The sequence below is a fragment of the Triticum urartu genome, chromosome 2A (genome assembly GCF_056163025.1).
Source record: "Triticum urartu cultivar PI428250 chromosome 2A, HENAU_Tu73, whole genome shotgun sequence".
NCBI classification, from domain to species: domain Eukaryota; kingdom Viridiplantae; phylum Streptophyta; class Magnoliopsida; order Poales; family Poaceae; genus Triticum; species Triticum urartu.
Window position 1 is genome coordinate 678,248,184 of NC_141874.1, and position 14,020 is coordinate 678,262,203.

Genomic DNA, 14,020 nt, shown 5'->3' on the forward strand with positions numbered 1-14,020 from the left:
ACCACTTTCTAGGATGTGATTAATGGGGAGATTGGAGGTCCAAAAAGATATGTGTAATAACTAGTGATGTAGTATTTGAGACGTCGATCTCCCGTAATTCGTCCCTTATCTTGGTTCGGCGTGAAAAATCATTTCTTCCAATGTCAGCCATTGGCTAGCATGTGGAAGTATTTCAAATTATTAATAGAGGTTAGACATATTAATAGAAGGATATCCAAAATAGGCACTAGCGTATCTGTGAGTAAAGTGCATATTAAATAATTTCGGTATCCATCATCAATATGTGGGGCATTAATGAATATCTGAACAGCGAGGTGGCAAATTTATGCAAGTTAGGACCGATTAATAACATGGTATCCAAAATGAGCATCAACACATACATATATGTGCATAGAGTGGACAGTACGCTTTGATGATGTGTGCCAAAAAGATCTTTGTAATATTAGCGAAGTGTTTGAGACGTCGATCTCCCGCAATCCGTCCCTCATATTGGTTCGGCATGAAAATTATTTTCATCCTATGTCTGTCATTGGACAGCATATGAAAGTATTTCATATTATCATTAGAAGCTTGACATATCAATAGGAGGATGTCCAAAATAGGCACTAGCGTATATGCGAGTAAAGTGCAAACAAAAATAATTTGGCTATCCATCATCACTATGTGTTGCATTAGTGAATATCTGAACAACAAAGTGGCAGATTTATGTATGTTGGGAGCCATTAACAACATGAGATCCAAAATGATCATCAGCATATACATATATGTGCGTAGAGTGGACAATAATGATTGCATATCCGTGGCCAAGCTTTGATAATGCATACCAAAAAGTCTTTGTAATAATTAGTAATATAGCGTTTGAGATGTCGGTCTCTCGCAATTTGTCCCTCGGCATGGTTCGGCGTGAAAATTCATTTCTTCCTATGTCTGTCATTGGCCAGCATACGAATATATTTAGTATTATTATTAGAAGTTAAGACATATTAGCAGGAGGATATCCAAAATAGGCACTAGGATATTTGTGAGTAAAGCGCACACTAAATAATTTGGGTATCCATCGTCAATGTGTGTTGCATTAATGAATATATGAACATCGAGGTGACGAATTTATGCAAGTTAGGACTGACTAATAACATGAGATCCAAAATGAGCATGAACACATACATATATGTGCACAGAGTGGTCAATAATGATTGCATAACCGTGGCCAAGTTGTATATATTGCATTTATGAAACCCCATTGTATCCACTATATATAAATCTCAACAAACGTACATCGCCTTCATCCATCTCTGTCCAGTACAACCTTCTACATCATTTATCTCTGTCTCTCTCATTATTCATACAACTTTGCCTTTCTAGATAGCCTCATAGTTATGGCAACTATATCTACGACATCCATGGTCGTCTCCGCCATTGTTACCATGCTCCTTTCCATGGCTATCGCTGCTCAAGCTAGCAATGTCGGTGCTGGAAAGCCTGCGACCAATTTATTGGTGCAAGCATGCAAGAATGCTTCAATCAACTCTGAAAAAGTCCAAGAAATCACAGAGGAATTCTGCATCTCAACACTACAGTCAAACAACCGGACGGTTGAGGCTAAGGACCTTCGTGACCTGGCGCTCATCGGTGTCGACGTCCTCAGGGGTAGCTTAGTCACTGCGAGTGGCAAGATCAAGGAAATGCTATGAAGCGCCAAGAACGGCACATCAACGGCGCGTCGCCTCAACTTTTGTGAGGTGGACTGCAACGTCATGGTGAGCGTCCTAGACGTCTGCACCGCCTTGCTCAGAGACTACCGTGGCGATAACAGCAGCGACACCGATGGGTCACCGTCATTTGTGTTGCCTGACTGTGTGGAGAAGACGCAGGGCCTTGTCGCCTACTGCTGGGTTTAGCTTAGTGGTATTCCGCCGGGGCGAGATGTTGATGCGCGGCTCAAGAAATTCACTGAGCTGAGCAGGCTGGCCGCCCTCAACACTGCCTTGCTCGCACCATACAATGATGTTATTTAATTTGAGGCAGAAATGATACGATATTACTAATTTTTATTTGGAATAATATTAATAAATAAAGTGATGTCGTTGTGACATCAGTTTTTTTACGTAGTAATACGTGTCTCATTAATAAAATAAAAATTCACTTACAAGCCATCGACATTACAGGACTGAAAAGATATTTTGTGTTTTCCTTATTTTGAGTACTATATACAGTACGTATTTTACGAGAGGAAAACTATGGGTGCCATATTTTTGGGTTTCTACTAGGGGAGGGAAACCTTGAGCGGGACATGCTGTCTGGCTACTCGTCGGCTTCCTCAATCCTCACACCGCCACCGCTGAAAATCCCAGGAAGGTAGCGAGTGCCTAGCTAAATCGGCAGGCGTCGCCGCTACTCTACCGGCTTCGGTACGATGCTTGCGCTCTGATCAGTGTATGCTCTCGCGGATCCTGCCGAGCTCCTTGTTGCAGGGCTCCGCGCGCCACCTGCTCGACGGAATGCCTGGCTCGACACGCCGCAGCCCGCAGGTAAGCACCCCGCTGGCCGCTGCGAACCCAATTCAGGAACTTCTTGAACTGAAAAGCGATTGCGCACGGACAACGCACACAGAGTAGCTACATATACTCGATCTTTCTGACATCACATCAGAGAGCATTTTACATAGTGCTACTGTACTGTATTACATTACATGGCTTTGATAATTTTTCCAAATCGCCTGAATAATCTAGCTAGTCCCGTCCATTGTACATCCTATATCGTCTTTGTCTGGGTGGGTTTCGTGAGTGCTTGTCGTCTGGAGAAAGGCCGTGTGGTGTGTGTGAGCGGTCTTTCTGCCGGGCTCTGCTGTGCGCCTAGTTGGGTTCATGCCGATTTCGCCGCCGTTCAATTGTTTGTGGTGCTTTAGAACCCCTTGGATCTCCGTGAGTACTCCTTGATGAGCCTGGAGAATTCAGAGTTCTCGTCCTCCAGTAATCTCGACGGCGTGTCGTATTCTATAATTCTTCCTGCTCAGCACAAACGAGTACAGATCTTAGCACTGCAGCAGCTAGGTCCTAAAATGTGGATAAATATTTTGGGTTCTTCGATGACCTGGCTTACCTTCGCTGAAGACGAGAATAAGATCACTGTCGATAACTGTGTGAATTCTATGTGCTACTGTCAGCACCGTGCAGTCCCCAAACTCCTCACGGAGTGTTTGCTGGATAATTGCATCTGTAGATGAGTCAACTGAAGCCGTTGCCTCATCGAGGACAAGGACATTGCTTCGCTTCAGTAGAACCCTTCCCAGGCAAAACAACTGCCTCTGTCCGACACTCCAGTTTTCCCCATTTTCGACAACTGCAGGAGAAATCTTATTTGATCATCTCAATGGAGATATACATAATCTCTTAGCCAATCTAGCATATGTGTGCTATTGTACACAAAAACAAACCTGTTGAGTCCAGCTTCTTTGGGCTTTGACGAACTATGTCACCAAGCTGGCATTTGTCCAATGTCTGGCCAAAAGAAATGTACACTTGTGTTCAGTAGAGGAATTACATCTTTCCGTTCTTTTAACCATTACAATTTTTCGACAATTTCTCCTGTTCTTTTTGTTCATTATATAGATATATTTGAAGAATAGATTTGATAAGGTTGCAATCTGTATGAAACATTGCATCAGCTTCGGTATTTGCAATTGTAAAAGTGACCATCCAAATATGTTTCCTAGAGTACGCTGTCAGAAATTTTGACCTTTCATAGATTAACATAATCACGAGATCATATTTTATCAGCATAAACGGTTATTGATATTTACGTTGAAAAGATACCATTATCCAGAACTATTGTTTTGCAACATGGACTATTGGCAATAATGAGCAATGATACGAGGTGTTAGGCTCTCTTTTGCTGCACATGCTATATAATTTACTCTCTTATAATTAAAACATGTATAATTGACTTATTTACCTCCCATATATGTTGGTCAGAATATTCATTCAGTGGATCAAGATTTCCTCTCACTGTGCCCTCAAACATGGTTGGATCTTGTGGGATGATGCTAAGTCTGCCTCGTAAATCATGCAACCCGATTTTGCTGAGATCAACATCGTCAATTTCTATTGTTCCTACCCTTGGTTCAACAATCCGGAAAAGTGCTTGAATCAAAGTTGACTTTCCACTTCCGGTACGTCCAACAATCCCCACCTTCTTCCGTCCTGGAATTGTACATGATATATTTCTTAAAACAGATGGGAGATGCTCTGCATATCGAACCTGTAAAAGCAAATAGTTACATTAGGTGGCCTCATCTGAGCATGCACATATTTTACAAGAAAATACAAAAATAAAAGAGATTATATTTTATTAAAAAGTACGAGCTTCCCTTCTACTATATTGTAGAGAATGTAAGGGTTTGCTTATATGTCAATAACTCAGCAAGCATTCTTTTATCTGCCACTTTTGTTGTTCATTTTCTCATATGTCTTTTTATTTTTCAACATGTACCATGTAATTTTGTATCGTTCCATACAAGTCATGATTAGTCTGTCCTGGATTATCCAACTATTCTCTTTTTCTGATAGAACATTAAACTGTTATGAACTATGAGCTTTTCTAATATGAGTGTTGCTTGGGAAGATATTTCTGCAAGCTGGTTTAGCCTGCTATAGAGCAAATGTTTATTCAAACTTAATAAGTTGTGTTTGTAGGCTAATATACCCCAGCGATAGAATAAATATTATGTCATATACATATGCATACGCGTGCTTATTTAGGGTGGTTAGCCATAAGTGATAACTCGCAGTAACATCATGCATACCTCCAAATTTCTTATATTAATAGTCCCATCCTTTGGCCAGCTGTTTGGGGGCCGGTGATCGTCAACTATTAGAGGAGCCTCACTAGGGATCCTTGAGTACTGCATTATTCTTTCAACTGAAATCATTTTATTCTCTGTGTTGCAAATGTTCCAGGTTATAGATGACAACTGCCCATTGAGGTTCAGTGCATAAGTCACTGCAAGTCCAGCGATGCCTGTACATACAATTATGTCAGTTTTGCAGCCACCAAAAATCAGTGATCGGAGTATAGACTGCAAAAATGAATCAACTATAACTTGTCTGCATGAAAAAACTTACTTGGATTTATAAAACCTTCGGGAAGACTCACCAACAGAGTCAAAGAAAAGGCAAAGACAAAGTTAGATAGCATGTTTAGCCTGAAGCAAAGCCACTCGATAGCTGAGATGTTATGGAACCATGGTCGTGAGTGGTTGTTAACAAGACTGATGTTTGCTTTTCTGAAACGGTCTTTCTGTCCATATGCTCTAATACTTGCCGCTCCTGTAAGTGATTCCGCGAAATGATGGAGGATTGGAGCCCTTTGAATTTGTGAGAGACGAGCCAGCTCTCTCGCTGTTGGTATGTAGTACCTCTGCATGTCACAGGAAAATATTGGATTCAGTGCTTTGTTAAAAGAATCTATCAAGGAGGAAATTTTCACTTATGGCTTCCTGGAATTCATCGTGCACAGAAGTAAATTGGTGCAGACAATGTACTAGGACAAGTTAAATCTAGTGCAAGAATATCATAATGGGGAGCTCTTACTTGAAACACATAACAGATTGCTGTCACTGGAATAAAGATGGCAAAAACTGGCCACGCAACTTGTGACATAACTCCAATGGTCCCCAGAATTTGTATAACTGAAAACGCGCACCAACCAAGCTTGCTTGCTATTTCCAGATCTAAAACACTTTGGTCACTGGAGACCTGTTACAATGTACAGTACACAGTTATTAATTTTAAGGTGCGTGGGAACAAGGCAGTACAGAATTGATGTGAGGAGTAATTGAACACCAACCCTGTTTAGGATCCTGCCAGTGGGTGTGGAATCAAAGAAGGACATGGGAGCTCGGAGAATGCAATGGAGCATATTCTTGAAGAACTTCTCTGCTGTTAACAGGCCAACAAGTGACACAAGCATAGACCGACCAAAAACACATAGTGCACTTCCTATAGATAGCACTAAGTATACAGACAAAAGAAGGCCTAATCCAACTCTTGGAGTGGTTGCAGATATTGGAGGACACGCCCATGCCATCCAATAGTTGCTTGCTACTTGGAATATTTGGAAGAATGACTGTGCCGCCACTATTACTGGTGCTAATGCGCCACCATGAATAGCCGTCAGGTATGCCCAGTAGACCGTCTTGCCAATTCCTCCCTTTTCTCGTTCTTCCTCTTGTGTCAGCCTTCCTTTTTCATTGAGACCTTGCGAGACATCGTGTTCAGACTCTTGCTTAATTATGCCCTGAACTTGATCATCAGTGTCGTTTTCTCTCTCAAACTCATCATCACTATCTGCTAACTTTTGGCTCTCTGTTGACAAAATTCTGCTGGAACTCTCGGCATTTATAACAGAGTCAATTGCCTGACTATGGGCTCCGACTATGGCTTCAAATCCTATGTTCTGTTTAAGAAGATCATCAAATCTTCCTTTCTGCACAATCTTCCCATCCTGCATCACCTATTATTTTGTACCCCTCTTGGTTATTTTACATATTAACACGAACATACATGTATTATTTACGAACAAAAGCATTTTGTTATATACTTACTAGTATAAGGTCTGCAGCTGGAAGAAATTCAACTTGATGGGTCACATACAATATCGTTTTATCTTTAAGCATCCCCATCAGGCAATCCTGTAGAATAATATAGTAGTTCATTCTGTTAGCATTTATGCAGACTGATGTCTCTAAACCATTGAATAATAAGGAAAAGTAGTGATATTTATCGTGTTTGAATCATATGCGACTAAATTATGGACACATTTATGGGTTTATGGACACTAAATAAACAAACCTTGAAAAGTTGGGCTCCGGTGTGAGCATCTACTGCACTGAAGGGATCATCAAAGAGATATATATCTGCATCCTCGTACACTGACCTTGCAATCTGAATCCGCTGCTTCTGTCCACCACTCATGTTAATTCCTCTTTCTCCAATCTCTGTCAAATCACCATTTGCAAATAGCTCAAGATCTTTAGTCAATGCACAAGCTTGTATTATCTTTTCGTACTTTTCCTTGTCATATGGGTTTCCAAACAGAATGTTGTCTCTGATGTTCCCAGACAGGATCCAGGCAGTCTGAGGAACATATGCTCTGCTCCCACTGACCCTCACGGCCCCGGCTAGCTTAGGCATCTCCCCAAGTATGCATGATAATAGACTGGATTTCCCAGAGCCGACCATTCCACAGATTGCTACTTTCATCCCTCTCTTTACTTTTAAATTTACATCTGTTATAGTTGGAGATGTGGTTTCAAGTTCCCAGCTGAATGCTCCATGATCAATCTCCACATCATAGTCTGTGGCACTCCTTGGTACTTCTGTAATTGCATCGTCTTTCAATTCTTCTTCCTGGAGGTATTGTGCTACTCGATCAGCTGAAACTTTTCCTTGAGCAAACACCGAAAGTAAATCGGGAAGTGTGAAGATTGGATCTTGTAGCATCCGGAACGTTGCAAGAGCAGACAAAACAGTACCAGCTGTTAGAGGAATCCCCATCAATATACATGTACCGAATGTTATGGAGGATATGAATGCAGGGGACCCCCAAAATATGAATGTTGTGAAAGCTGTCAACCTCACAGATTTCCACAACCAATTGTGCTCCTCCCTTCGCAAAGCTTCTAGCTTTTGAAGGTACTCTGTATCCCATGCTTGAAGTTTCAGTATTTTCATGCTTCTAAGTACTTCCGTTGTTGCCTTCATTCTGTTGTCTTTAGCAGCCATGATCTCTGATTGCAACCTTTTCTGCAGTCTGGTCAGAGGAATATTGCAAGCCATTATTACCAGTGTTGCTGCTAAACCAGCCCATGCTCCAGCCCCTAGGTTTAGATAGAGAACATAGACTGCTAGAGAAAGCTGTATGGGTAACATCCAAATGTAGTTTGTGTACCATATAACATCGGTTATCCTCTGTATATCTACACTCATGTAGTTTATGATCTCTCCACTGGTATGCTTTTGCCTTGCACTGCAGGATAACCGGAGCCCCTTTTGATAGATGTGGGATATCAAAGCAGCTCGTAGCCGCATCCCGAGCCGTCGAGCCCCAAAAATCCACTGCCTCTGAGCTACTGTCTCCACAACTTTGGCACTTAAAAATGCAGCAGCAAGAATATAACCTTTTTTCAGTCCATACTTCCTCTCTCTCCCGAGGAACCTCACCAAGTCATTAATCAGTGATGGTCCAACATAGGACGCACATGCACATAGGATCGCAAATACTGCGTTGATTATTGCTTTTCTTCTAATAAATAGGAACATTGCTCTATAGATTGATAAAGTACTCAAACCATGCCTGCGTTCAACATCTGCCAGGATCCTTTTAAATGAATCAGAGAGCAAATCGGCATAGTCCCTTTCATCAATATCTGGCACATCATTCTTATCTAGAGGTTTCTTATATCCAGTAGCAAATAGAGGACCCATCCACGAGAAGGTGACGAGGTCCAGAACGCTTGCCCTGCCATACAGACATGTCCTTTTGGTTTCTGTCTGCTGTCCTGCAGATGGACTCAATAGTGGCTCTGTTATGCCGCTGTTTATTGAGATGATTCCTGTTTTTCCTCTGGCAGAAATTGCAAACAAATAAGAGCAGATAACAAGTGTGAACAGGTCCATCAATTCGGCAAACCCCACATATCCATGATCTGATAAACTGAACCTGAGATCAAATATCACACTGATTACTGATTGCAGAAAGCTAAGTATCAACCATGCCCGAATAATGAGCGGATGCTTTGCAGAATTTGTCTTCTGTAGACTGAATACTGCTAGTGACAATATTATCCAGGAGAGCACCTGTATGCCTTCACCCAGAACAAAAGGTGGGTACCTGCAACCACTTATTCTTCCTTGTAACTGCAGAAAGAATATCCTCAGGACATGAGTGGCTAATATAAGGAGGCAGCAGACTTTGCTTGCTTGATATGAGACGCCCAGCTTTATGTCTGCATTCTGTTGTTCCTGATTAGAATGCTTATTGCTTTCAGGAGTTGCAGTCTTCAATCTCTGCCTGCACCATCTGATTCTCTTGAACAGATACTGAGCCGCGATACTCGAGATAAATGCCAGTTGTATCAATACAAAAGTGCTCGTCCAGAAACAAGGTGAATATACTTCTGGCCATTCTCGCAGGTATTGCGATACAATGGAACCTGCAATGTTGTATAGCAAATTTGTGTGTCAAGAATCGACAACAGAATAAGTTATCCAACTTTATGAATATAACATAGTAGCTGCAGTTATGTCATGAATGTTCAAGAAAACAATAAACAACATGCTTTTTTATGAAAACTGGAATCCCATGCTTTTTAGGAAAACTGGAATCCCCTGAGTAAGACACTGGTCCACTTTGGCAAAGACTTGATTTGTTGATATATTTTGTCCAAGCTAGTTCTACCAGCAACAGTGGAACCCCACAAGATTAAAAACCATAGTATATTCTTCTATTATTCCACTTACTTATTCACATGAATATTCCTCATTCCTTAATGTCAGTATAAATGTCATGTTAAAAGAGACTGATAGTGGCAGGGGCAAAAAGGTCTAGAAAAGATGTACTATCATCCTTGGTTTCTTTTAGAGAGCTGCATAGGAGTGTTTGTTAGTCAGAGTGATATCATCTTTTTGCAGAAAGGATTTTAGGATTAAAACGGAACGCTGATCATTGCCCTTGACCTGGCTGTTATCGCTCCAGTTTGCAAAATTTCCTTTGAGGAGCATGTTTTGAACCTACAAGTTGATTGGCCCAGCCAAACATTCCTGTAGGTAAATTAATTAATGCAGCGATTTTTTTCGGGGAAGCAAAATTGAGCCTCACTTAGTTACATAACAAATGAACACATTCCACACAAACCACCGAGTGCCAACTAAATTACGGGCACATTCTTCTGCAGTTATACCCTCGTTGGAACACAAAAAAACAACCAAACAAACAAACCCTTACTAATAAGACTCGAAATTTCTTGCAGAATCCATTCGTTTGCAGGCCCAGAAAAGCAATACCAAAGGAGCGGGGGCTGAGGAAAGCCATGCAGTGCAATCGACTCGAGGAGAGGAGAAGAATCGGATGCATGGATGGATGAACCTGCCGTGTGCATGCAGGCGGGATGGGGATGGATCAAGACTTACTTGGCGAATCGCCGAGCAAAGCCGCGGCGCGGAGGAGGAACATCTCCTGCACCCTCGCGAGAGGAGGCGAGTGCAGGCCCCCTCCTCCTTCGTCCATGGCGCACTGAGGGTCTGTGGCAAAATGCGAGTGAGAGAGAGAGAGAGGGAGGGAGAGAAGGGAACGAGGGAGGGAGGGAGAGGTGGCGACGGTGATATACGGAGGAGGCGGAGAGACCCTTTGGCCCTGATGGGCGCAGCTTTGGCGTGTAATGCAGAGCATGCCGTGTCAGAGGATCCAGAAATGAAAAGAAATGCGGTGCGGTTTTCACCCGGCTGCTCTGGTCTGGTGCACCATGCATGCATAGTGGATCTGTATGCATGTCCATGTCCTAGCGATTTGATGCTTGCTTGGTAAGGAGAATCGTCAATTTGGTATGGCAAACTGTTTAGGGTGCGGTGACTATTCAACTGAATCGTGTGGATTTTAGTATATTGGTACTCCCCCCTGATGCTCTTATATTTCTTTACGGAGGGAATTAGTGATCTAAACGTTTTTATATTTCTTTACGAATGGAATTAGTGATCTAAACGCTCTTATGTTTCTTTACGGAGGGAGTAGTATATGTATATAGTCTTACGTACCGAATGGAGTTCTTTGTAATAGATGATCTGAATCAGCGTGGTAAAGCGAATATTATGCCTGATATAGGCACCCTTTCCACAACCCACACGAGTTTATATTATCAGCAGTTCCATCCCATCCCTTGTGATTCAAGTGAAGGCGCACATCATCACTAGCTTTCCGTCCAATGCGCAGCGGCGCACTGGACGGCCAGGCGAGGTTAACGCGATCAAACGGCAGCCGTAGCCATCGCGACAGGTACGTGCAGAACAGCTTTAACCACGGACGACAAGAGAGCAAGGACAGTGCCGAGATTAGTAGCAGTATGATAAACAAAACAAATCTCCCCTATATACATTCCCCATCTCCTGATTCTGACCCGGCAGCACGATCGCATATGCTGATGCATCGGCGCGCAAAACGGCAACGGCGCCAGAAAATCTGAGCACGGAAGTACATTTATATTTGTCTGGTGTCCACGGGAGAAGGGCCTCACGTGGTGCCGTGCCGTGCCGTGCCGTCGCGGCGAAAAGCTATGCCGGTTTTGTTAACTCGCCTGCATCATATGGCATGGCCGCCGTGCAGAGCTAGCTAGAGGCCGGAGAGTGCGACGAAACTTGAGCAGAAAAGGGCTGGCTTCAAAATTAATTAATCAATCAGATAGAAAAGGTTGCACATCAAATACTACTATAAATATACTTAATCCAAGCACATGCTGCCCAACGTCGTCACCTGACGCAAACGCATGGCGCGCCAAGCTGCTGCTGCAAGTGGTGAATGACGAGGTCTTGGCCGTGACAAGTCGACTCAGATTCTTAAAACAGAACCGAGCGAGGGAGGGCTTTTACCACCGGTGTTGCGCGTGCGAGACAAGCAGACAGAAACCAACGTGAATACTACTACGTGGTAGTACGTGGTAGGTTATATGCGACGCAGGATGGCGACGGCGCACTAGCGAGCGTGGCAAAGCTGCGTGGGCTCGGCCAGGCTTTACGCCGTCGTCGTCGTTTTCTATCCGATGGACCGGCCGGCCGGCCATCCGACGTGCTCGTGCTGGGTGGACGGCCACGTCTGCTCCTCCTCTATGCAAAAGGAGGCCACGGCGAAAAGGGGGACACGGCCGAGTGGTGGTAGGGCGGGGGAGCGGCGGGCCGCGGGCCACTTGATCGGCGCGCGCTCGGCGTAGGAACCGAGGCCCCAACGCAACGGCCGCGCGCGCGGAGTTCCGGGAAGGTGACGGCGCCAGCGCATGCGCCTGGTTTGGCTTTGGCTTTGGCCTAAGACCAGTCACAACGGGGAGTAACTTAAAGTAGTAACATGCATATGTTACTACTTTCACAGTGGGTAGCAATATATTTGTTGTGTCATGCATCATTTCATTTATTAGGTTGTAGACTTATTTTTTCTTGATATGTGTGATGTTACAGTAACTAGCTATGTTACCACATGCCTTTTTTTCTTCATTAATTACATGCCACATCGTCTATTTTGCCTAGATAAATGTGATGTTACCACCTATGTTACTCTCATTGTGGGTAGTCTAAGGCTAGTCATAATGGGAGTAACTTAGATAGTAACATAACGCACTTCAAGAAAATTTTACTTATGTAACATGTAGTTAATAAGGAGAGATGTGTTTATAGTAACATAATATGTTACTGTAACATAACGCTTCCAAAAAAGATGAATCTACAAGCTAATATAAATAAGACCATCTATGACACTAGTACTATGTTACTTTGCACTATGAAGATAGTAACTTAGACTAGTGTTATGTATATGACACTAGTATAAATTACTCCCCACTATGACCAGTCTAAGCCGTGATGCCGCTCGATTCGCTGCGGTGCCATTGCCAGTGCACGGCCGGCCGGTAATGCTCGGCTTCTTGCTTCATGTCCTGTGGGCGCTAGCTCCAGTCCAGTCACGCCTCACGAGCCGCGTTCGATCGCTCACAGTCACAGCCTCGTGTCGTGGCGACGTGTACTATGTACTACTAGCCCGTTTCATTGGTTAATGGTGACAAGCGCGGGCTCCATCGCTGCACTACTCACCTTAATTAGGTCGTTTTGGCTTCGATTTAAATGAACTCCCGCTTTCTTTCAGCAAATAATTATGATATACTTTCCCTGTTCGAAAAAGCTTGTCTTAAATTTGTTCCTTAAACGAATGTATTTAGCATTAATTCGATCGCACTACTACCCTAAAGAACAAGCCTTTTTCAGACGAAAGGAGTGCCTGAGAGCGACCTGGCCAAGCGAAGCGACGGTCCATGCTGCCATGCATCCACCATCACTGCCCAAACTTTATACAGCAATATAGGCATGGCCAGCTAGCATGCGACAACAGAAAACTGCACTGCAGATCACACCGTACGTACGTACGTACACGTGCGTCTCTCTGCGACAAACGAGTGTCCGCACGTACGTACGTCTGTATACGTTCTAGAAGACCACACGTACTAGTGCTGTACAAACTGTAGAGCCTGGCTACAGTAGGCAAGCTGTACGTGTGTGGCTTCATGTGGCGTCCATCGGTATGAATCTTTATATTTATCTTTATCTTTATCTTTACCTAATAATAATAAAATAAATTGGGTTTTTTTCATCCGTCATGGCATTTTTCAGAAAAGTTCCTCGATTTTAGATAATTTAACCCGCAGTTCTGTTTTAAGTTAAAACGAATCGTTATTTTTGTATTTTACACAAAAGTCCCTGTCTTTTTTTTGAAATCAACCCGCCATCCGGATTTAAGTCACACTCAAACCGTTTAAGTCAAACAAATGATTTTTAAAATTATCCATATCTTTTAAATCGTAACTCCGATTTGAAGTAATTCATCCGCGGATCATATTTAAGTCAAACAAATGCTTTTTAAAATCATCCATATCTTTTAAGTAATTCAGATCATATTTAAGTCAAACAAATACTTTTTAAAACCATCGAAAACCCCTCTGATGTTTTAAGTAATTCATCCGCGGATCATATTTAAGTCAAACAAATGCTTTTTAAAATCATCCATATCTTTTAAGTAATTCAGATCATATTTAAGTCAAACAAATACTTTTTAAAACCATCGAAAACCCCTCTGATGTTTTAAGTAATTCATCCGCGGATCATATTTAAGTCAAACAAATGCTTTTTAAAATCGTCCATATCTTTTAAGTAATTCAGATCATATTTAAGTCAAACAAATACTTTTTAAAACCATCGAAAACCCCTCTGATGTTTTA

The 14,020-nt window shown here is 42.6% G+C and overlaps 1 protein-coding gene across 1 annotated transcript; it reads right to left on the bottom strand.

The window, feature by feature from the left end:
• Positions 1-2,577: 2,577 nt before the first annotated feature.
• On the bottom strand, positions 2,578-10,416 carry LOC125539654 (putative ABC transporter C family member 15). Its single transcript, XM_048703155.2, has 11 exons — positions 10,188-10,416; positions 6,849-9,211; positions 6,602-6,688; positions 5,845-6,510; positions 5,589-5,753; positions 5,121-5,415; positions 4,802-5,016; positions 3,952-4,257; positions 3,434-3,497; positions 3,100-3,339; positions 2,578-3,005 (listed from the first exon to the last, which is right to left on the bottom strand). The coding sequence occupies exons 1-11, from the start codon at positions 10,282-10,284 to the stop codon at positions 2,902-2,904; spliced, it is 4,602 nt and encodes a 1,533-aa protein (XP_048559112.2). The 5' UTR covers positions 10,285-10,416; the 3' UTR covers positions 2,578-2,901.
• Positions 10,417-14,020: the final 3,604 nt, after the last annotated feature.